Genomic DNA, 24,275 nt, shown 5'->3' on the forward strand with positions numbered 1-24,275 from the left:
AGTATCTGCATGGAGAAGAACTTCGTTTGGGTTCAGTAGCAACTCAGTTACTACTTCTCATTAAGCTACCTGTAAATACCTGGCCAATCACATACAGGTGCTGTTCTCCAGGGTTCTGAGTACTGGTGCTCTGTTAGCTGCCTTTAATCCTGAGAGTGAACACTCAGCTCAGGCCAGGGAGTCATGCTAAAAATGGAATTAGAGAGAAGTGAGAAGCACTAAACATACATACATACATTCGCATCTATATCCTGGCACAGCTGCCTGGGGCAGAGCTGACTTCCTTCTGGGTAAGCCATGCAGAGCTGCTGAGAACACACACAGCCGCATCCACAGCCTCTGTGAAGCCACCTTTGCACTTTTCCATGCTCAGAAATAGTTCATAATTCTATGATAGAAGACATGTGTTTATAAGACCCATGGGCAGCTGTCATGCTCACAGATCCCCCCTTTCCTCTGAAAGGGTCATGGGTTCCTTCCAGATAAAATGCTTGCTTCACATCAGGTAACATAGACACACACAGTCACCATACCCATCCCAACTGCTAATTGAATAAAACAAGAAATTGGCACATAAACCAAAGGCCTATAAGCTGATCCTTGGGACAACCTGTCACTTTCCTACGCCTTTATTCTGCTCAATAAAGGCTCTCTATAGGGATGGTGTAAATTAAGCCACACAGAACAGTAACAATGGAGGTGCAAGCAGCCCAAGGGACGCACTGAGGCATAGGAAGGAAGCATTCCAATGTACTTATATTTATTTTTATCTTTTACATTTTTATTTTCTATTTTCATATATGTTTAATAACAGTACTACATACATATACAGTTGAGCCTTAAAAAACATGGGTTTGAACTGTGTGGGTTCCACCTACACATCATTGCTTTTCAATAAATACTATAAGCATATTTTATCTTATGATTTTCTTAATAACATTTTCTTTTCTCTACCTTACTTTGTTGTAAGAATACGGATAACATACAAAATAAGGGTTAGGAGGGTGTTTATGTTACTGGTAACTCTTCCAGTCAATAGCAAGCTATTAGTGGTTGTAGACTGCTGGGGGTGGGGGATGGTGAGCACCCTAATCCTCAAGTTGTTCAAGAGTCAACTGTATATAGTTTATAAACACATAAATATACACATATGCCCTGGCTGGTGTGGATCAGTGTTTTGAGCACTGGCCTGTGAACCAAAGAGTTGCTGGTTTGATTCCCAGTCAGGGCACATGCCTGGGTTGTGGGCCAGGTCCCTGGTTGGGGTCATGCAAGAGGCAGCCAACTGATGTTTCTCTCTCACACTAAAGTTTCTCTTCCTTTCTATCTCCCTCCTTTCCACTTGCTCTGAAAATAAATAAAATACCTGAAAATAAATAAATATACAAATAGTGGAGGTATGTGCTCAAATATTTTTTTAATAGGGATGTGTAATAAGAAAGTTTGGAGACCAGAAGACACCATTGTGCTCGAGGTGTTTCTTTGTAAGGTATGGTCCTGATCCCCACCCTGCCCCCATCAGAATCCCCCGTGGAAGTTGTTAAACATACAGATTCCTTGACTCATGTCTGTCTACAGAATCTGAATCTCTAGGAGTGTGATGCTTTAAAGAACTTCCCAGTCTTATACTACTGGAGTTTGGGAAACACTGCAATAGAAGAATTAGAAAAGCAGGCATAAACAAGATGAGCTACGGAAGGGGTAGAGTCAGAGCAGATGGGAACATCAAAAGCCCACTTAACTGGCAGCGATAAGCAGATCCTCCTGGGGCCTGACCAAGTAGAGGCCAACGTCCTTGTTCTTCCAGAACTCTGGCTCTAAACGTATTAAGACAATGCCTGTACTTTCCTAACTAGCTTTCATTTAAATCCTCGCCACCTAAAGAAACCTGGGCACTTCCTCTCCTGATGTTTAAGGAGCAGGGGTGTGGAATCTTAGAAACCAATAGTCCTTCACATAGACAGAGCATATAACCCACGTGAACTGAAAAGATAGCTGACATAATTTCACTAGTCATGTACATTAAGGAGTGAGAATGAGGTAGGAAGAAGGAAGTGGAGCATATTGACCAGAGTTTTCTGTAAGCATTTTAAAAAAGTCTTGTATTGCCCTGGCTGGTGTAGCTCAGTGGATTGAGCATGGGCCTGTGAATCAAAGGGTCACCAGTTCGATTCCCAGTCAGGGCACATGCCTGGGTTGCAGGCCAGGTCCCCAGTAGGGGACACATGAGAGGCAACCACACATTGATGTTTCTCTCCCACTCTTTCTCTTTCCCTTCCTCTCTCTCTAAAAATAAATAAATATTTAAAAATATTAAAAAAAAAAGAAAGTCAGCTATCAAGGACACGTCCTTGAGTTAAAAAAAAAAAAGGTCCTGTATTGATTAGACATTTCATATGAAACCACGTGGGTGATTTCTTAAAAGCATACCAAGTAAAAAGGAAGGCTGTGGAGAAGCTAGCACTGTGTGACCATGAACAAACCAAATATTCTCTCTGCTCCTCATCTATTACAAAAGAGGATAGACTTTTAAATGATCTAAGGTACTTTCTGTGTTTCTATAACCCAAAGTTGGACTCAATTCCTAGTTCAGAGCTCCTTTTACTATATCATGCTGATCAAGAATAAATTAAAATTCTGGCCCTTTAAACTAAAACATTTAGAAAAGGCTCCAATATCCTTAAGAATTAACTATTAAGTGGATTTTCATAAAGAAAAAAACTCTGCTTTTGTCAGCCCTACCTCCACGCCTAAGAGGGACTTCATTTACAGGTCCTCGACATATCCAGTAGCCACCTGCTTCCCAAATCTGAATGAAAATCCAAAGATTGACTGATCTTTACTCTGTGCAATGGACTGCATTATCACTGGGATATAAATGTTCTAACTAATGAAAGTGTCATTTTATTTTGATTTATTGCTGCCTCACTTTCTTTCAGGGTCACTCTCTATTTCTTTTTTTTTTTTTTCTCCTATCAGAAGGAGGGCAGGTTGAGAAGTTACCTGGCATTCAATGAAACCTGGTAATTGTCACTAACACTGGGGACAGAGATACCACCTAACGTAACACTCCCCATGTTTCGAAAGACTTGAATTGAGTTGCACCATGTAATGCACTCCAATAGAGTGTAGCTGATGCCAAAACGGAAAAGTGAGAACTGTTTCCGGAAATCTGCTACAGGTACACGAAAAATTCCAAGATCAAAAGTGACACATCCTTGCCATATGCCACATTTTTATTTCATAAAGATGGAAGATGCCACAGCAGGATACTAATCTTCAGCAAGACTGAATAAAATGTCATCTGAGTCACCAGTTTAAAGAGATTTTCCTTTAAAATGAACTCGATCCTATGAGTTATTTTACAAATTGAGCTTTCTTTATAGTTATCCTGAAACCTAAACTATGCAAAAACTTAAAAAAGTATTTCTAATATTTTACTCCATTGCCTAAAATAACTGTTAATAACGAATTAGGCAGGTATTATAAAATCTATCTTCTGTATATGTGGAGGTAAAAGATCAGATTCAGTTTGGTTATGAGGCAGTGGAGTCTAATGGTTAGCACTACAGGTGGTGGAGTCATACAGTCTGGCTTTAAACTCTGGCTTTATCATTCTGTTATGTGACTTTATCATATACCATTATGTGACCTATATAACAACTCTAAGCCTCAGTTTCTACATCTGCAAAATGGAAATACCAATAGTATTTACTTAAGACTATTGTTGTGAGCATTCCATTAGCTAATGAATTTAAGACAATACGTGGCACTTAACCAAACATTTAACAACTATTAGTGATTACCATCTAATGACAATTCCTATTCATGGCTGAGAGTTATTTAAACACTAAAACTAGTTCCCTACCTTCCAATATGCTAAAATATTATGCTAGTTAAAATATAACTTAAAATATGGTAAGGACAGGTATTAGACAGCCACCTGTTCTGTCTGGTAAACATTTACCCACACTCAAATCATGTAGCAGCTCCTTTCACTTTTCAGTGCGACACTGACATGACAACAGAGAAATAAAATACAGTACCGTGCTCTATGGTTAAGAATCATACCACCTGGCTGTGGATCTAACCAACCATTCCTATTCATTTGCACCCTATTTCTTTTTAGACGCAGGCTCATTTCTTCAAGCCATTAGGCTGTAGGCGAGATTAATTTACAAAGCAGTCCAGAAGTCTCCTCTCCAAACTGGCAAACACAATACAGCCCCATTCTCAGGCTCCTGCTTTCATTATCTAGAGCTATCACATCCCCCTAGTGGTCATGGCGAGAATTTGCCAAGCTCTAGGGGAAACCACCAGGAACTCGTACACACAGAATCGTGGTCTCAGACACCCTTTAGCTAACACCGTATGATCCCTGGATTCCTTTAACGAACACTTTGTGGCTTTTGAATGTATGCAACAAGAATGGGAAAAAAGCAAACTCTCAAGAGAACCATTTGAGACGAGAATGAAATTACTCCAGTTATTCCACTTGTCCTCCTCCCTCCGTCATATACAACACAAGGATGTAAAGTTTTCAATTTCTATGTTGCTGCAATGTTTAATATTATTTCTGTCATTCCTATGTCCTCTTTCATCAATATATTGTTTTAGAATATTGATCTCTACAAACAGGGGTCATTAGCCTGTGACTTTGATGACCTCATCAAAATCTACTCCTGAAGGAATTTTTAAAAATATAAACGAATGTTAAGTAAACTGGAGAGGATAAGATAATAAGAGCTAACACTTAAAGGGGGGGCTTTAATAAAATCCGTATATTCTATAACCATTTTTGTTTCTTATTCTCACTTCCACCCCCCTCACAATATAAACTTATCTCTTTTCTTCCCCAACTTTCCTTCACAATTCCTCACCCAGTTATCACTCAATAGAGGAGTACCTTCCCTTCTGAAATGGGACTTTAAAAGTTTGAAGGGCAACTTGCTTCATTTGCAAAATCAAGCTCCATCTATGATCAGTGAATTCACGCTTTCTCCTCACCGGATTCTCACTACATGGAACGGTATCTGATACATGATGGGCACTCCACTACATATTTGTTGAATCAGTCACTTTTCCTGCTTAAAAATCTGAAACTGGTCACAGCTCTATCGCCACTGCCATCTTGTTACAGAACCCAGAACCTCTGTCCGCGGCAACCAGCGCAAGATTTGAAACGGGCCTGAGGGGGCTCAGTGAGGACCAGCGCAGTCACGCGGGGGAAAAAGCCTGAGCGCAGTTATTTTTTTCTCTTGAGGGTTTGCACGATAATTAGACTAGTGTAACCCAATGCATTGTGTGAGCCAAAGGCTGCTATAGGAGCTCGAAGCCCTAGAACGCTGTGATAAAACCCAGAACGAACGTCAAAGGTCTTTGCAATACCAACAAGCAGCCAGAAAACGAATGAAGGACCGGAAGGAGCAACATACATTTTGAGCCTAAGGTTTACATTATGACAAAGACCCAGGACAAGATGGCGCCCTCCCCAAGGAGAAGTTGCAGGGAAAACGTCCACGCGCCAGGAGTGTGAACGCGCCTGGGCTCGTCCCCGGCTACATTCGGCCCTAACTCACACGCCCTGGGGCATCCAATGAGTGCTGTAGTTAAACTCCACCCCCGTTTTTCCGCCACTCCCTGGGCGCCCATGCTCCTTGCACTGAGAAGGGTACTAGCTGCGCAGGCGCAAAAGGCCCTTCCACTCACGCAACCAACGAAAGGAGTCTGTAATCGCTGCGCAATTTATCCCGTGTGACCTTGAGGCTTTGCTGCCTCGGAGGACCCGGGCTGTCCAATGTATTGCCTTTTTACCTCTCTTAGACTCCTCGCCTCTCACTAAGCCCATACCTGCCGCAGCCAAAACGGAAGAACATACTTTTTCAACCACCACAGTGCGGAGTGTATTAGTCGTACGTTCTGACTCTGGGAGCAGAGGTCAGGTAGTATTTGGTCCGGCAGCGTTGGCAGCGCCGCAGCGGAAGAGCGGACCTCCTGGACCCAGCGACCAACCCCCGCCCCCGCCACCCCACGTGGTTGGAGGTTTCCAGAAGCGTATCCAGCGCCGCGCAGCGCAGCTCTAAGGCTGTCGGAGTGACTGTTTGCTGTCTCGTACTTTCACCATTTAGCCGCCATGATCAACGCTAGCCGGTCCGCGGCATCCCGTCTTACCTGCGCTGCAGCCTTCCGAGGCCTCACGGTCGCCCGCCACCAGGTAAGAAGCTGCCGGGCCTTACCCGAGGGGCTCACGGCTCATGGTGTTGGACCTTGGAGCTGCGAGCTCTGCGTCCTTCGGGGTCAGAATCCTGTGGGAGAGATCAAGTGGAAAGGCAGATAATGGGCATTCCGTAATCAGCGCCACCAGTTCAAGTCCTATTTCAGGGTTTTGCCTCTTTGTCTCGGGCCTTGCTGAGTCACACCCTTACCAGCACGTAGTCTTACTTCACGAAGTGGTCTTGATAGTACGTTCGATAGCTGATGGACAGGTTTGGCGTTGGGCGCGAGGGACGCAATTCTAGTTGGGAGGGAAAACCGCTATTCTAGTTTGTACTTTCACCTACGAGTCGGAGAAGCCGGCCCTTCTCTTAAAATACAGTGTGCAAGGACCTCATTGCTATGATGAAATAAAGGAAAAGAGCACCTTAATCGAAAGTCAAGCTCCGACTTTTTTTGCTTAGAAACGTTTGTGTAGTTAATTCCTTAGTCTTAGGAGTAAGATTGCTCTATGTTATTTCAGAAAATGTAAGCAGGCTAGGAAAAACCGTGGCGTTCGTTACCTTGTAAGTTCAGAAACTTAGATCTTCGGAAAACTGGAATTATCTTACTGCTCTCACGTGGGGTTAAAGGAAGGCATGAGAGTAGGCTGAGGTTAGGTTGTAACAAAGGTCTTCTTTCTTTGATCCTGATTGGAGGCTGCCCCTGAAAGAAATATTTTTAAAAACTGATTCCATAAGATTTTTAATCGTATCCCTTTAAAGCAGTTGCTTGGCAGAGTCGGGGGAAATGACTTGGAATAAGTTAAAATCCGTACCTAAAGTACAGAAGTACAAATGTAGGGCTTAGGTGTACACTGCTTCTGACAATGAAATTGAGGAATTTCTCAGTAGTATTTGTAATGCAGTGATTCACAACCAGGGACAGTTTGGTCTCTGTAGGGGACATTCGACAATGCCTAGAGATAATTTTAGTTGTCACGTCTTGGAGAGCCATGTTACTGGCTTCTAGTGGTAGAGGCCCAGGATGCTGCTAAATATTCTGCAATGTATAGAACAGGCATCTCCTCTCTGCACCACTCCCCCCGCCCCCACAATAAATATTTGGTTCAAAGTCAATAATGCCAATGATGAGAAATCATATTGTAATATAATTCAAGACTATTACGTATCTACTTCATTTTATCTACTTACTTTTATCTGGTTTATTTGGAAAACTCATACTTTATTACATTTGTTTTCTGTTTCAGTACCACAGTGCCTCTTACACTTAAAATATTTATCATTTCAGTATACTTTATACATGATGCCACTTAATAGAATGAAAGTCTTGAATTTTCATTTGTTCTTCAGAAGAATAATTGGAACAAGCCAAAGATTTCATACATAGTAATGGCTGATGCAACTTTTTTCTTTCTTAGGATGGCTGGAATGGGCTTAGTCATGAGGCTTTTAGAATTGTTTCAAGGCGGGACTATGCGTAAGTGTAACTTCATTTTCTTTGAGAGATAAGTATGAAACCCCACAGCAGTGGTCTCCGCGATTGATGATTCTGCTCAGAAAAAAAGACACAGATTATGTAATGTGCCACTATTCCCACAGTACCAAATATTTTCTTACGTATTTCTGTATTTTGAAGACCACTACTAAGATGATAACTGTAGCATTGTTTTAAATATCTCACAGATCAGAAGCAATCAAGGGAGCAGTTGTTGGTATTGATTTGGGTACTACTAACTCCTGTGTGGCAGTTATGGAAGGTAAACAAGCAAAGGTGAGCAAGCATAATTGGAAGCTCTGGATCATATAACAGTAGCAATACCCAATTTGGAATTCCGTGTCATTTGGCTTAGATAAGGGACATTTTTAGAGCTGCTTTTAAGTTTATAAGGCTCTTGTGAAGTAAACCTTTGTGCTCAATTGCATAGTGCTGATAATTGAAAAGATTTGACTACCCAGGATTTAAGTGTGTCCTCCTGGACTAATTGTATCCTCTTGGACTACTAAATTACCATTAGGACCCATTGGGATGACCTGCAGCTATATTACAGGTTACTTCTGTAATCATTCCTGTACTTCTGTAAGTCATTTAAACCAAGGTTAGAGGTGCAGAAATAGTTTAGAAGCAAGTGGAGCTCCACATAACACATGGAATGAATCCTGTGTAAAGAATGTTATTAGGGAGTTGCTTTGATAACAGGCTATTCTCCCAGAAGAGTCCTTTTTCCCTTTAGGTTCTTAAGAGTTAAAGCACCTGGGATTCTTGAATTGCTTCTTGACAATTTTTTTATATTCCTGAAACTTGCAGCCATTACCAAAAATTGAGTAGTAGATTTAATTGTCTAGCAAAGAAAGATTACCTTGTCCCTACATTGACTGAAAGATCTGATTTATATGTATTCTTGTGGGGGCAGGGGAGGGGCGTTTCTTATATTTTTTCCGTTACAAGTTATTTCAAAGTAAAGCGTTAAAGTTACTTAAACATCCACTATCTGTAGTAGAAGAAAAGCGCCCTTTAAAAAAGAAAGAAAAAGAAAAGTGCCCTTTGGTGTACTATTCTTGAGCATTTGCAATTTGATATCTGTTTTTTTCTTAAATGGTTAATGCTTAATGAGGTTCTATGGTGACCAGAACCTCATTCTCTGTCTTACTTTGGGTGTTTTAGGTGCTGGAGAATGCTGAAGGTGCCAGAACCACCCCTTCAGTCGTGGCCTTTACAGGAGATGGTGAGCGACTTGTTGGCATGCCAGCCAAGCGACAGGCTGTCACCAACCCAAACAACACATTCTATGCCACCAAACGTCTTATTGGCCGGCGATATGATGACCCTGAAGTCCAGAAAGACATGTGAGTAATAGCAAAAGCATAGTTATTTGCAAAGGCCACATAGAAGACTCTTCTTAGCAGGATCCCTGGAACACCTTACCTTAGTAATTTTACATGTCCCTGGTAGCAAGCCCTGCCCATGCCAAAAGGATACCTATCCAAAAAAATTCACTCTGCTTCCACAGTTAAGGTCTTTGCTGTGTATAGACAAGGTCTGTGAAGATTTGGCTAGTCATTCCTGAACCATGTAAATTGGAATTAAACTCATAAAGCAGTTAGTGGCACAGGCTTCATGATGTTTTCAAGGTTTGTTCATGTAGTATGTATCAATAATTCATTACTTTCTATAGCCAGTAATGTTCCATTGTGTGGATATATACCACATTTTGTTTATCCACTTAACAGTTAGTGGATATTTGGGTTGTTTTCATTTTTTAGCTATAATGAATAACACTGCATACAGATTTGTGTGTGGTCATGCTTTCATTTCTCTTGGCTAGACACCCAGTGATGGAATTTCTGGGTCCTGTGGTGGTAACTGATCGTTTTACAAAGCAGCTGCAGGTTAACAGGAAGCTAAATAACAAAATAAACAAGCAAATAGAATAAAAACAAAGACACTAAAATAGAGAACAAGTGGGCAGCAACCAGAGGGGAGAGGGAAGGGGGAGAGGGAAGGGAATTTAAGGGGAAAAACGGGGAGGGATTTTGAAGAACAAGTATGAAAGACACAGGGATGAGGACTGTGGGGGTGGGGAATGGGAGGGAGGTGGGGAGATGGGGGGGGCTGGGATGGGAGAAATTGACCAAAAAAAACCTGTACTTGAAAAATAACTAAATAAATTTTTAAAAATTAAAAAAAAAGAAGTATATGAAACAAAAAAACAAAGCAGCTGCATGAATCTTTTGTTTGGTGGGAAGTAAAAAATGTTCAGGTTTCATCAGGATGTTTTAATGTGTTAATGTTTACTTTCTAAAGGTTTTCATTAAATGAATTTCTCATTGGCCATGGATCTTTTGGGATGGAGGGTGGGCATTCATGGTGTATAGTAACCTTATATGGTACATTGTACTAGCACGTTTCTTCAGATACAATTTTTGTGTCTTGCAGTAAAAATGTTCCCTTTAAAATTGTTCGTGCCTCCAATGGTGATGCCTGGGTTGAAGCTCACGGAAAGCTTTATTCTCCAAGTCAGATTGGAGCATTCGTTTTGATGAAGATGAAAGAAACTGCAGGTGAGAAGGTTTAGTTCACATCTGGGGAATGTCTCTGACATAATTAGCTTTCATATCCCAGTGTCCCTTGGATGAGTCTGGTGACTTTTATTCAGAAAATGAGGAATGGCGAAACTTGGTTACTCTTCATACTTTCCCTGCAGAATGAATGTATCTCCCAAGTTTCCCTACTGGTGGCTTTTGTGTTTATTTTCCCAGTACGGGAGTATTGTACTGAAAGCCAAAAGACGGCCCTGGCTGGTGTAGCTCAGTTGATTGAGTACGGGCCTGCGAACCAAACGATCACGATTCGATTCCCTGTCAGGGCACATGCCTGGGTTGCAGGCCAGTTCCCAGCAGGGGACCCATGAGAGGCAACCATACATTGATATTTCTCTCCTTCTCTCATTCCCTTCCCCTCTAAAGATAAATTAATAAAAATTATTTTTTGAAAAAAAGAAAGCCAAAAGACTATATGTTACACTGTACATACATTGTCTCTGTAAGGTAAAACTTAGAACTCCATACTTGAAGAAACTAGTAGCCACTTTAAGTAATTGTAGTTGGTGAACCTTCACTACAGTGTTGGAGGTGAGATCTTGGCTTTTAGCCAGCGTCTTTATTTGGAGTGTTTTCCAACAAGATTACTACATGTTAGATCACAAGCTGAAAGACTGATGAGTGCTATTTTTTGCTCCAAGAGGATGACACAGGTTGTTAGGCTACATTAATAATTCTGATTCTGTTACCTGTTTTATCTGACAGAATTGCATGAGTAGGTTCATTTCTTGCTTCTTTTCCAGAAAATTACTTGGGGCATACAGCAAAAAATGCTGTGATCACTGTCCCGGCTTATTTCAATGACTCTCAAAGACAGGTAAGTCAGTAGCATTTTTATTTAGGAAATTATTGGTACTAGGGATACAAAGGTGGAAAATGCTTTATTGTCTCTCTCTCTTTTTTTTTTTTTTTTTTTTCCAATTTTTATTTTTTAGGCCACTAAGGATGCTGGCCAGATAGCTGGATTAAATGTGCTTCGGGTGATTAATGAACCTACAGCTGCTGCTCTGGCCTATGGTCTAGACAAATCAGAAGACAAAGTGTAAGCCTGTAAACCTCACCAACACTTACTTATCTCAAGTCATCATCTTGATTTCTTAGTGATTGAGCCTTCTTAGACTAAAAATGTACTGCCTTGACCTTCTTTAAGGCTGTGTAGTCTGTCGTGGGGTTTTTTTTCCCATTTATTTCTTTATTTACTTTTCAAGACCATTTATTTACTTTTCCCTCTAAGTACTGGTTTAATAAAGTCATTCCACACCCCCATCCCAGTCCTATCCTTTTTGATATGTATGTTGACAGGTATTTGTCCAAAAGAGTGATTGAATGTTCACAATTCTACTTTTAAATTAATTTATTTTAGCTGTATGTATACTTTACATGTAGCTGTTAGGACTGCATGTTAATGTCACTTAAAATTACTAAATTTAATAGTAATTATACTTTGGAGAAAATAGCCAAGTTTATGTATAGGGGCATAGGTTCCGTCATGTGCTGGTCAGACACGTTTTCAAGATTTTCTCCATGTTGTAGCATGTATCAGTACTTCATTACTTTGTTCTTTAAGGCCATCTTTTTTCTCTCTAGCATTGCTGTATATGATTTAGGTGGTGGAACTTTTGATATCTCTGTCCTGGAAATTCAGAAAGGAGTTTTTGAGGTGAAATCCACCAATGGAGACACTTTCTTAGGTGGTGAAGACTTTGACCAGGCCTTGCTACAACACATTGTGAAGGAGTTTAAAAGAGAGGTTAGTTACCGGTGTGATTAATATGCAGACATTGGGATAGTAAAAATTTTCCTATTCAGATTGCTGCCCTGAAGAGTGCAGTGAATTTTTTTGCCCTGAATACAGTGTTGAAATACTGTATTTCAGTTTCCTGGGTAGACTGATCAATTCTGGTTATTATATCTTCAGATTGGGAATAAACAACAGATTGAAAGGATATGACACTGTGTATATAATGCTGGAAAAGGAATTCTAGAAACTCCTCTTTTGAGCTGAAATCCTACAGCTGAAAGAAGTGAGATCAGTTCAGCCCTCTGACTCCAGGCACAGATTAGCTTTCTTAGAATAGATTTCTTTTCCCTATAGAGTTTCAAAGGTAATAAGTAATTTATGCTTTTAAATAAAGGTGTGGCTCTCTTTTGTGTTAACTGATTATCTCACTAACATCAGTATTGTGTGTCTTCACTTGGTAGACAGGAGTTGATTTGACCAAAGACAACATGGCACTTCAGAGAGTTCGGGAAGCTGCTGAAAAGGCTAAGTGTGAACTCTCCTCATCTGTGCAGGTGAGACATGGACGTATACCAGCAGTCTTTTTTTTTTAAGATATTTATTTACTTACTTATTTTTAAGATTTTATTTATTTATCTTTAGAGGAGAAGGACAGAGGGAGAGAAACATCAATGTATGGTTGCCTCTAGTGCTTCCCCTGCTGGGAACTGGCCTGCAACCCAGGCATGTTCCCTGAACTGGGAATCAATCACGATCCTCTGGTTCGCAGGCCCGTGCTCAATCCACTGAGCTACACCAGCCAGGGCCGAATCCCAGCAGTCTTGATTCATCTTTTCAGCCTGAGCTTTTTGAATAGCATATTCTGATTGCATTACAGTTTTCTGATGATTAAAAACCTTTCCATGAGCATAGGAGCAGGAGTTTTTTGTTTTTTAATAGATGACCTATATTTGTTATCCGTCCAAATTAGAGGTTATGTATATTGGAGCTAAAATCTAGACTTGCAGTGTGCAGAATTAGAATTGCTATCTTGTAAATACTAGGAGACTCTCAGAACTGTTACTGTCTTCACTTAACTCAAGGTAACTCATTGTATGAGTCTAATTATCTCTCATTTAATTTAATTATTTGGCTCATCAATCTAGAACGTGAGTTTTGAAACCTGGCTGAAGACTGGAATTTATACACCTGAGCAAGTTTTTCCTCCTGGGCATCAGATTTGCTTAGCATCTTATTAAGGCAGGAGTGTCAAACTCACTTTCACCAGGGGCCACGTCAGCCTTATGGTGGCCTTCAGAGGGCCAAATGTAATTTCATCTCCTGAACAGTTAAGGAGTAGTTACATTCATATAGTCCTGAAATAATTTCGGCCCTTTGAGGGCAACCGGGAAACAATGTGGGAAGCAGGAGATTTAATTCCGGGTTCTCTGGTCGCAGCACAGAAGCAGAGCCTGTGACTATTATAGTTGTTAGTTTGATTACCCACTAGGAAAGGAAGAAGAGGTATTAACTTTTTTTTAATATATATTTTATTATGCCATTACAGTTCTATTTCCCCCCTTCATTCCCCTTCACCCTGCACACCCCTTCCCCCACCATTCCGCCCCTTTAGTCTATGACCATGTGTCTCAAGTTCTTTAGATTCTATATTTCCCATACTATTCTTGCCTTCCCCCTATCTATTTTCTACCTACCATCTATGCTACTTATTTTCTGTACCTTCTCCCCCCATCTCCATCTCCCACTCCCCTGTTGCTAACCCTCCATGAGATCTTCATTTCTATGGTTTTGCTCCTGATCTAGCTGTCCTCTTAGTTTGCTTTTGTTTTAGGTGTGGTTCTTAATAACTGTGAGTTTGCTGTCCTTTCACTGTTCATCTTTTTTATCTTCTTTTTCTTAGGTAAGTCCCTTTAACATTTCAAATAATAAGGGCTTGGTAATGATGAACTCCTTGAACTTGATCTTATCTGAGAAGCACTTTATCTGTCCTTCCATTCTAAATGAAAGCTCTGCTGGATAGAGCAATCTTGGTTGTAGGTCTTTGGTTTTCATGAGTTGGAATACTTCTTTCCAGCCCCTTCTTGCCTGTAAGGTCTCTTTTGAGAAATCAGCTGACAGTCTGATGGGAACTCCTTTGTAGGTGACTGTCCCCTTATCTCTTGCTGCTTCTAAGATTCTCTCCTTCATTTTAATCTTGGCTAATATAATTACGATGTGCCTCGGTGTGTTCCTCCTTGGGTCCAACTTCTTTGGGACTCTGAGCTTCCTGGATTTCCTGGAAGTCTATTTCCTTTGCCAGGTTGGGGAAGTTCTCCTTCATTATTTGTTCAAATAAGTTTTCCACTTGTGGCTGTTTCTCTTCCCCTTCTGGTATCCCTCTAATTTGGATGTTGGAACGTTTAAAGATGTCCTGGAGGTTCCTAAGCCTCTCCTCATTTTTTTGAATTCTTGTTTCTTCATCCTTTTCTGTTTGGTCATTTTTTTCCTCCTTCTGGTCCACTCCTTTGATTTGATTCCCAGTTTCCTTTCCATCACTATTGCTTTCCTGTGTATTTCCATTCATTTCAATTAGTTTAGCCTTCATTTGTTCCTCTAATTTGTGACTAAAATCAACCAGTTCTATGAGCATCCTGATCACCAGTGTTTTGAACTGTGGATCTGAAAGTTTGGCTATTTCTTCATCGCTTAGATTTATGGGCTCAGGGCCTCTGAGTTGTTCTTGAGCCATGTTCTGATCTGTTCGTGCCTGTTGCATATGAGCAGCAGAGCCTTAGATGTTTACCAGTGCAGGGCCACCCAGGTCACTGGTTTGTGATGCTGTGGGGGGGGCGTGGTCAGAGAGGGACAATAGCGGTCCCCTCTGCCGCTTCCCGCCACTGGGGCCTTTGAGGTTCGTCTCACTGCTTGCTCCTTCACCGGTTTATCTGCTCAGGAATGTGTGACCACGATCAGCCCTCAGTGGGTCCACCCGCTTCTCCACACCTGGGATCCGCCCACGGCTGCTGGTGCACCTGGGTCGCACACCCGGTCGGTCCGGTGGATCTTTCCTGCCCGACCCTGCTCTCCTGCTAACTCTGCCCCTCTTACCAGTTTGGCTGAAGGGTCCGTTGTTGTCAGACTTCTATGCAGTTTAATTTTCTGTGGTTTGGCTGTGTTTTTGTTGCTAAAACTTTGTTGTTTTTAAACTTGGTTGTGTGAGAAGGTACAGTGCTTCCATCTACGCCTCCATCTTGGCAAAAGTCCCGAGGTACTAACTTTCAGTCAAACCTGGATTTTTTTAAAAGTAGCTATGAGGAATGACAAAGTTGTAAAAAGTCACCCATGATGTTGATGGCGTTGCTTTGTTTCCTCCTTATCATGTAGAGTGGAACATGATGGTAGTAGGGTTAGGGTTGAAATACTGTGGTACTGCCAGAGAATAGCTTGTAATTCCCCTCAGGGGTCTGACACTTTCTGGAGGAAGAGTTTGGTTGGTTATAGTGTGGCTGTACCATAAGTCCTCACTTACCATCATCAGTAGGTTCTGTGACTTTAAGCAAAATATTGTATAAAGGAAACAAGTTTTACCATAGGCTAATTGATATAAACAAGAGTTAAATTTCTGTGACATGTCAGCAGTGTTACAACAGTGTCATCATTCAAAGACCTGCTATATCCTTTTGATAGGTATTTGGATTGTTTTCCAGCTTTTTGCTATTATAGTAAAGTATATTGAGCACCCTTGTACATAAGTGTTCATGCATGTATGATTGTAAAGCTGTAGGAGAAATTCCAAGAAACCTTACCCTTGTTGAGTTTGGTGTGGGAAGTGGGTATTATTTATTATTTAGAACATTACATTAAATGTCAAGTCAGAAGTAATGTAAGGGTAAAGGTTAATAGTGACTCTGCAACTAGACTGCTGTGGTTCGAGTCTTCATCACTTGGTAGCTGTGTGACCTTGGATAGGTTACTTAACATTTCTGTCTTATCTATAAAGTGAGGGTGCTACTTTCCCCGTTATTAATACACATATGTAACATGCTTGGAACAATGCGTAATAAATAGTAAGTACTCTAAATGTAAGCTGTTGAGGTGGCAAAATGGCAAAGTTAGATTTACAATTATAATAGAGGAACCTGATAATTGACAGGTGTTGGACATAACAGAGAAAACTTCTGAGAAATGTGTTAATCAGGAAAAGGGGTCAAGTATGAGGCACTGGGGTGCAGACCTGAGAAAGGGTAAGTGTCACTGAAGTACAGGTGGGCAGGGGGAAGCCTGAGACATGAGGCCAAAGGCTTAATAGGTTTGTGCTTTGGTGTGTCCTGAGTGTGAGCATAAACCACTGAAAACTTTGTGTGGGGGCAGTGACATGGTCAGATTTGGGTTCATGAAAAGCACTTTGGCCAAGGTGGTTTGGAGTTTTGTTTTCAGTAGGGAGGGGTTCTGTGGCAGAGGGCAGCCTGAGTGGATGTGGGAAATCACTGTATTGTAACACTGGATGGTAAGAGGGCTTAGTTGGACTTGAGAAAGGAAGGACAGTACTTTGTGATGAACTGGTTTTATAGAGTTGAGTCCTGGAGTTTTCAGATTGCCATTAACTTAACCATATAAAACTACTACTAATAAAGAGCCACATGTAGCTCTTTAAATAAAATTTTAAAATTCTTCTTTTTTTAAATTAATTTTATTTAGTTATTTTTCAAGTACAGTCTTTTGTCTATTTTTCCCATCCCAGCTTCCCCCGCCCCTTGCTCCCTACCTCCCTCCCATTTCCACCCAAAATTTTTAAATTCTATTCATTGGTTGTACTAGATGTATTTCAGGTGCTCAGCCACATGTGGCTAGTGGCCCCTCAAACAGCACGGATTATAAAACATTGGCTGTTGTCACAGAACATTCTACTGGATCACGTTGGTTTGGATGGTTAAATTCTGCTTTCTGATTCTGGTTGACATTTTGCAAAGATATTGGATATTGCTTTAAGGCGATACCCAATAACACTATTTCTGCAGAAGATGTGTTAACTTGCTAGTTGTTAAGCATTTCATAGTCTCAGGTACCTTACCTGAAGAAAGGTGGTTAAAGATTTCCTCTCCTCAGTTCTTCCTGCTGGCCTTGCTTTGATGTGAAGTTGAAGGAGAGGGATAAGGTAATTCTGTTCCCGGGGGTCTACCTCTGGGACACTTGTGTTGGCATATTTAGTGAAGGGTTTTGTTAGTCCAGATATTCCCAGCCTTGTTAGGATTTGGGGTTTATTAAATAGTGGGCATTACATGGTGTGACTGGCCATGTTAGTTGCTAAATTAACATAGTTAATTAATTTAGTTAAATAAGACAGATGAATTTCTTCATCTCCTGAACAGGGCTTTTTCCTGCTTCTCTCCTCTGTTCTTCATTATTAACAGATTCTGTTGTGTTTACCTTTGGAAAGATAAAGTGGTTGAGTCTTAAAGGGTCACAGTCTTTGTTGGCTGTTCCTTTAAAGTGGGTGTGACCACTGTGGCATTCAAAGTCTTTCTGTAGTACAGTATTTAATTGACTAAAGAAATTTCACTACTACTGGTCTCTCTGCTTCCTTTGCAGACCGACATCAACTTGCCATATCTTACAATGGATGCTTCTGGACCTAAGCATTTGAATATGAAGGTGACCCGGGCTCAGTTTGAGGGGATTGTGTTTGAACTAATCAAGAGGACCATCGCCCCATGCCAAAAAGCCATGCAAGACGCAGAAGTCAGCAAGAGCGACATCGGAGAAGTGATTCTTGTTGGTGGTATGACTAGAATGCCCAAGGTATGGATAGACCTGTGGAATTCTCAACATGGAGAACAGAGAAGGCCAACGTATAATGTTTTCTTGTGATAAGTGGCTTAGGTATGGGCAAATGAATATGTGGCCTTTCTTCCACGGTGACCCTGAAAGGAGAATGAATTTGTGCCATGACTAAAGAGTTATTTTCAGTCCTTTTTTAAAAAATTCAAGGGTGTAAGAAAAAAGATTAGGAAGGGCAAAATGTCTTTGGGTTGGTAGCAGGGAGAATCCTGAACTTAAATCTTACAGAATTTTTAGGAATGAACATTTGAGGTCAGATAACTTAATCCCTTGGTACTAACTAGCCTCTATGGGGCAATTTTGAGCATGTGTTTTTGCAGCATAGTGTTTGAGGTTTCTAACTCTTCAACAAAGATTTGTGCAATGATGCATTCTATTCATCAACACATCATTCTGAAAATACAGGTGTGTGGAAAGCTAATGACTGAGCACAGAACTGTTGAAGGTGCAATTCTTTATAGCTTATGCAGAATTTTAAAAAAGATTTTATTTATTTATTTTTAGAGAGGGGAAGGGAGGGAAACATCAATGTGTGGTTGCCTCTTGAGCACCCCCCATCGAGGACCTGACCTGCAACCCAGGCATGTGCCCTGCGTGGGAATTGAACTGGCAACCCTTTGTTCTGCAGGCTGGCACTCAATCCACTGAGCCACACCAGCCAGGGCCATCATAGAATTATCTTGAACCTTGATATTTTCTTAATTTTTTGAGTACTTGGGCTTAGGAAAATAAACAATAAATCCAGAGAGAAGGGGAGAAGCTTTGGACCATGAAGATAATGTTAACAAATTATCCTCGTTGCTATTTAAATAGCAGGGGGGTTTTAGCATTAGTAAAAAAAAAAAAACATATCCAATTTTAGCATCGGTGTTGTCATCGTATAACCACTGCTTCTTTAGAGTTTGTGTTTAGTCAGTATGTAGAAGAGGACTTGGGCTGTACAATTTTTAAGTTCCCATGCCTTACACCTTGTATTTCCAGTTTTTTTAAGGGTTTTATTTATTTTTAGAGAGGGGTAGGGAAGGAGAAAAAGAGGGAGAGAAACATCAATGTGTGGTTGCCTCTCACACACCCTCTACCTGGGAGCCAGCCCACAACCCAGGCATGTGTCCTGACTGGGAATCAAACCAGTGATCCTTTGGTTCACAGGCCCACATTCAGTCCACTGAGCTACACCAGCCAGGGCAGGACCTGTATTTCCAATTTAATGTGTTGTATGGGAAACCAGATAACAAACACAAATTCTTCCCAAATTTAAAAGGGCACTGAATGAGATGTCATATGAGTAAAATATGATTGCTATCTGCATGATAACACTCAGATCATTAACATGAACTCTGGTATGAGATACTAGTTAATTTGAGAGAAATTTTTGGATCCAAATGAAGCAACCCGTTGAGGTATGCTGCAGTTTTGGAACAAACACACGTTGTCTTCCACCTTGGGCATTTTAGTTGCTTTGAGTAGTGGGTAACAGGTTCTTTTTTCCTTGATGCTCAGGTTCAGCAGACTGTTCAGGATCTCTTTGGCCGAGCCCCAAGTAAAGCTGTCAATCCTGATGAGGCTGTGGCCATTGGAGCTGCCATTCAGGGAGGTGTGTTGGCTGGTGATGTCACAGATGTGCTGCTCCTGGATGTCACTCCTCTTTCTCTGGGTATTGAGACTCTGGGAGGTGTGTTTACCAAACTTATTAACAGGAACACCACTATTCCAACCAAGAAAAGCCAGGTAAGAATTTCCACTCCCTAATACCACAGTTACTAGGTTCTGTGAGGGATGTGATTCCAGCCACTTTGGTGAGCTTTTCTTAGAAAAGTCTTTGTTTTATAGTCCGTACTGGGTGAATGTGGGTGGTAAGGCTCTTATCTATTATTTTGGTCTTTTTACCTGTCAGCCAGCCGTGGAGATTGTAGGGAAAGCATTAGTAATCTCTCCCTCACAGGATTAAAATAATTTGCCAAAAGGAGCCTTATCACTTAGGACTAAATTCCCCATACTCTTCTGTTCTCAAAGGCAATAAAAAGAATGGCCTGAGACAGTTGAATGTACTTCTGTTATGGATGAATGATGGATGTCTTACACTGCCACACCAGGGCTATTTAGACAATGGCTTGGGTCTTAGTTTCTTAATACTTGGATTAAGAATTATTTCCTGACTTGCTCAGTTTTTTGTTTTTTGAAGATTTTATTTATTTACCTTTAGAGGGGAAGGGAAGGGGAGAGGGAGAGAACATCACTGTATGGCTGCTGCTCTCATAGGTCCCCTGCTGGGAACTGGCCTGCAACCCAGGCATGTGCCCTGACTTTGAATCGAACCACAATTTTTTGGTTTGCAGGCCCACGCTCAATCCACTGAGCCACACCAGCCAGGGCCTGACTTGCCCAATTTTGATGTTCGTATTAAAAATTTGTTATCGTTGTATTTGTGCGGTGATGTATTGCCAGCACATCATTCTGAAGAAAAGTGTGTGGTGACTTCCTGTGGCTGAGCACAAAATAACATTGTCCAGCAGAAGTAGCCCCTGCTTGAGTATGCAGTAGGGTGATAATATGGGTGCAATAATTTATAGTTTTAATTGGAACATTTCACCTAAAATGTTATATGGTGTGCTTAAATATGATATTATTATGCTGTAGAATTATATGCTCACGACTTCGTAATAAAAAGGTGTTACTTGTGCCAGACCCTGTATATGTCCTGTCTCTGACCTGTTTTCCCAGATGAGCATATTTCAACATCTCATTTTTATCCCTTCACAAGGCCCTCTGCCAGTGCTGCATCTTTGTACAGTGCACTTGCTTAGCAGAAACAATACCTACCACGTGCCCTTTTGCTATGCTAATTCTACTCCTGTTCCCAGCAAAGACATACAGCCTTTGTTCTGAAAATAGGGTACATTAGGACTCTACCAGTGTTGGGGTGTCAGTTTCTTTCTTTGGCTTCACTTTGTGTAAGAGAAGTATTTTTATTAGACTGCCAATCCAGGAAGTTTCTTTTTCCCTAGGTGTTTTCTACAGCTGCTGATGGTCAGACTCAAGTGGAGATTAAAGTGTGTCAGGGTGAGAGAGAGATGGCTGGAGACAACAAACTTCTTGGACAGTTTACTTTGGTGGGTATTGGGAATCCTAAATACGCCTTTCATTCCTGTGTACTGTGAATTTGATGATACTTTGACCCCTGTTAATAGACAGAAATGTTTGTAACAGTGCTAATTGGGAGAAATTCCTAGTTATTGATATGAGACATTTGATATTATTGGCCTCTAATTAGCATTGCTTATTGGTTCTTGGTGAGATGAACAATGATGGAGGGGTTGCTTTTATTATTCATTGTGTCCCCCAGTATGTACAGCCATTATGATTACTTGCTGTACCCAACCTTCACTGGCCTGAGCCCTGTTTGTTTCAGGTAGCAGTGATTTACTTAAAACTTTTTTTTAGCACACTTAATTAAGTGAAGCTATAGCTTGTTCCTCCTTGGAACCAAGTGATTTGTTCCCCAGAAGACTGTATCGGTTTGGAACTAGAGCACTGGACCTCTTTGTGAGAGGAGCTTACTCTGTATTTATTTATTTTAGATTGGAATTCCCCCAGCCCCTCGAGGAGTCCCTCAGATTGAAGTTACATTTGACATTGATGCCAATGGGATTGTACATGTTTCTGCCAAAGATAAGGGTACAGGACGTGAGCAGCAGAGTAAGTTTTCCTATTTATCTGATTGTAAGAGTGAGGTGAGGGACCTTGGAGTGCCTTTCTGTTGGGAACAAGGTCCTCTAGGTTGTGCCTATCTTTTCTCCCAGCTTCAGGATGATGCTGAGTCCTTTCTGTCCCTTTCCTCCTCAGTTATGAGAGTTACACTCAGTAACAGGTATGGCGGTGTGTATTCCCCCAAATAGGCAAGCACTGAGCCTCTGGATTGCTGCCTGAGCTGAAGTTTTGGTAGGCAGGATAGTTGATGTTTGTATGGATCAGTCCCTTGGTTTCTTTCTCCTTATCTTAGGACATCATGATATCATTCCCCTCAATAATTCATATCATTGGCTTTTCTGAGCAGGAGTATTCTTTTTCTTAATACGATAGAGAATGAAACATACAATTTTACCTGTGAGGTAACAATGCTTTCTTTTCATTATAGTTGTGATCCAGTCTTCTGGTGGATTAAGCAAAGACGATATTGAAAATATGGTTAAAAATGCAGAGAAGTATGCTGAGGAAGACAGGCGAAAGAAGGTGATTAATACCTTTTTAAAAAAGATTTCATATATTTACTTTCAAGAGGGAAAGGGAGGGAAAAAGAGAGGGAGAAAAACATCATGTGTGAGAGATACATAGATCAGTTGCCTCTCACATGCCCCCATCTGTGAGACCTGGCTCACAGACCCCAGGCCTGTGCCTCTGACTGGTAATGGAAACAATGACCTTCTGGTTTGCAGGCCAGCACTCAGTCCATTGAGCCACACCAGCCAGGGCTAATCAGTACTTTCTTCCTTTTCAACTGGGAGATGAAAGTGGGAGTTGGGACATTTGTCATTGATCTTCTATCTTCTGTTACCCTTAATCTATCCTTTGTCCCCCTTTGCTCATAACTTATGTGGAATGCCTTTATTTAATTTAGTCTGTCTTCCCATAACAATTCTTATGTTACAAAATCCAGCTGAAATCTCTTACAGACATCTGAGACTACCTCAGACCATAGTGATTCATCCCCTTACTGTTTTTACTCTATACCTATATGCAGCAGTCAGCATGTTGTCCTTCTCAGTGAGAACCTTCAGCCAATGGGTTCATTGGGAAGTCTTCACTTTCTCATTTCTCTTAGGAACGAGTTGAAGCGGTTAATATGGCTGAAGGAATCATCCATGATACAGAAAGCAAGATGGAAGAATTCAAGGACCAATTGCCTGCTGACGAGGTAAGCTCTCTTTTATAATGAGTAGTTCAAGAAGTCGGGAGGCAGTGTGACCAGTGTCAATGAAGTTCATCTGTCTCTGTGAATCTTGATAAGAATTTAGTTTTATAAGATGTTTCTGAATATTACTGCTTCATGTAGTGGGATAAGAAACCCAGGAAAAGTGAGGGTTTTGTGTTTTGTTTTTAAGTGCAACAAATTAAAAGAAGAGATTTCCAAAATGAGGGAGCTCCTGGCTCGAAAGGATAGTGAAACTGGAGAAAACATAAGGCAGGCAGCATCTTCCCTTCAGCAAGCATCACTGAAACTCTTCGAAATGGCATACAAAAAGGTACAAGGACTGAGGGGTGTTTTTCTCAATTACTATTTTGCTCCTGACTTGATCCTGTTGTAACTGCACTTGATTACTCTCACTAATGACTCCTTACCTAGCCATTCATAGAACTGTGAGTGTTGACAATATCCTTCCTCCACTTCCAGAGGGAGGAGAGGTCAAAGGGAAGGAGTCACAGAAACCACCAACAGTGTGTGTGGAGTGGGGAGAGTGCAATAGGCAGGATGTGGCTCCTTCCTTTTTCAGTTCATCACAGAGCATGCTGTCAGCCTTAACATTAAATGAGTGGCTGTCAAATGTTTTCTTAACAGATGGCCTCTGAGCGAGAAGGCTCTGGAAGTTCTGGCACTGGGGAACAAAAGGAAGATCAAAAAGAGGAGAAACAGTAATGGTAGTAAACTTTGGAGCCAAAAGGACATCATCTTATGACGCTTGGGAGTAAAGGGACTTCCTGAGCAGAAATGGGAAGACTTCATTCTTTTACTGTGTTTTTGCAGTACTCTATATATAATTTCCTTAATATGTAAATTTAGTGACTATTAGCTAATGATCATTTAATGAGTGATAATTCCAGCAGTGCAAAGCTCACAGTGTTCTGTCCCTAGCCTATCATTTTTCAGCTGTATGTGAAAGGGAAGAAGATGATTTATTGATCATTTTAAAGACTTAATGTTGGTTTGTGCTGAAGTAACCATATTACCAAGGGGTGAAACCATCCCACACAACAATGAAGGTAGTCAGTCAAAGACACGGAATGAGACCATCTGGGGATAAGATACTTAACTACTGCTCTACCAGTATGTGTGTACATTGGATCCTTCAACTGAGACCTTGCAAGGCAAGTCTGCTGTGCCACACTCAGAGGTAGAGCAACAGAAGCAAGATCAACGGAAAACTAAGTATTTGTGTTAAGTACAACTCTTAAAACAAGGTAATAAGTCTTCGTGATTTTCCTGTGGGACACTTTTATAGCTACCTTGTGGCTTTTGTCTGGCACCTGTACCTTTGATTTTTTGGATCCATTCTGGATTTTTTTTTAAAAAAATAAATATGAAAAGCATCTTGATCTCATTTGTGAGGAGTGAGACTCTTGAGATTTAGCTTTGAGAATATAATATGCATCATACCTTCCATTTCCCTGACCTAGGGTCACTCAAATAA

General features: G+C 41.0%; 1 protein-coding gene, 1 long non-coding RNA gene and 2 other non-coding genes across 4 annotated transcripts in view; 3 read left to right on the forward strand and 1 right to left on the reverse strand.

Annotated features, from left to right (window-relative positions):
- The window catches only part of LOC119050985 (uncharacterized), a 44,404-nt gene that overhangs the window by 8,102 nt on the left and 12,027 nt on the right, over positions 1-24,275 (reverse strand). Inside the window, exons 2-5 of the long non-coding RNA XR_005082851.2 lie at positions 6,777-6,918; positions 6,426-6,514; positions 5,851-6,305; positions 80-186 (exon numbers count right to left, since the gene is read on the reverse strand). This is a non-coding gene — a long non-coding RNA (uncharacterized LOC119050985). The remainder of the gene's footprint in view (positions 1-79; positions 187-5,850; positions 6,306-6,425; positions 6,515-6,776; positions 6,919-24,275) is intronic.
- On the forward strand, positions 6,131-24,148 carry HSPA9 (heat shock protein family A (Hsp70) member 9). The gene is made up of 17 exons (XM_037147502.2): positions 6,131-6,214; positions 7,634-7,692; positions 7,899-7,986; positions 8,878-9,059; positions 10,150-10,274; positions 11,057-11,130; positions 11,249-11,355; positions 11,901-12,063; positions 12,516-12,608; positions 17,623-17,832; positions 19,372-19,599; positions 20,877-20,981; positions 21,450-21,567; positions 22,007-22,101; positions 22,691-22,783; positions 22,971-23,111; positions 23,426-24,148. The coding sequence occupies exons 1-17, from the start codon at positions 6,134-6,136 to the stop codon at positions 23,501-23,503; spliced, it is 2,040 nt and encodes a 679-aa protein (XP_037003397.2). The 5' UTR covers positions 6,131-6,133; the 3' UTR covers positions 23,504-24,148.
- Positions 18,230-18,304, forward strand: LOC119051130 (small nucleolar RNA SNORD63). Its single transcript, XR_005082872.1, has one exon. It is a non-coding gene; the product is annotated as a small nucleolar RNA SNORD63 (small nucleolar RNA).
- LOC119051131 (small nucleolar RNA SNORD63) lies at positions 20,297-20,365 on the forward strand. The gene has a single exon (XR_005082873.1). It is a non-coding gene; the product is annotated as a small nucleolar RNA SNORD63 (small nucleolar RNA).

This window comes from Artibeus jamaicensis, unplaced genomic scaffold (assembly GCF_021234435.1).
Source record: "Artibeus jamaicensis isolate MK-2021 breed Jamaican fruit bat unplaced genomic scaffold, CSHL_Jam_final contig_456, whole genome shotgun sequence".
In the NCBI taxonomy this organism is placed as follows: domain Eukaryota; kingdom Metazoa; phylum Chordata; class Mammalia; order Chiroptera; family Phyllostomidae; genus Artibeus; species Artibeus jamaicensis.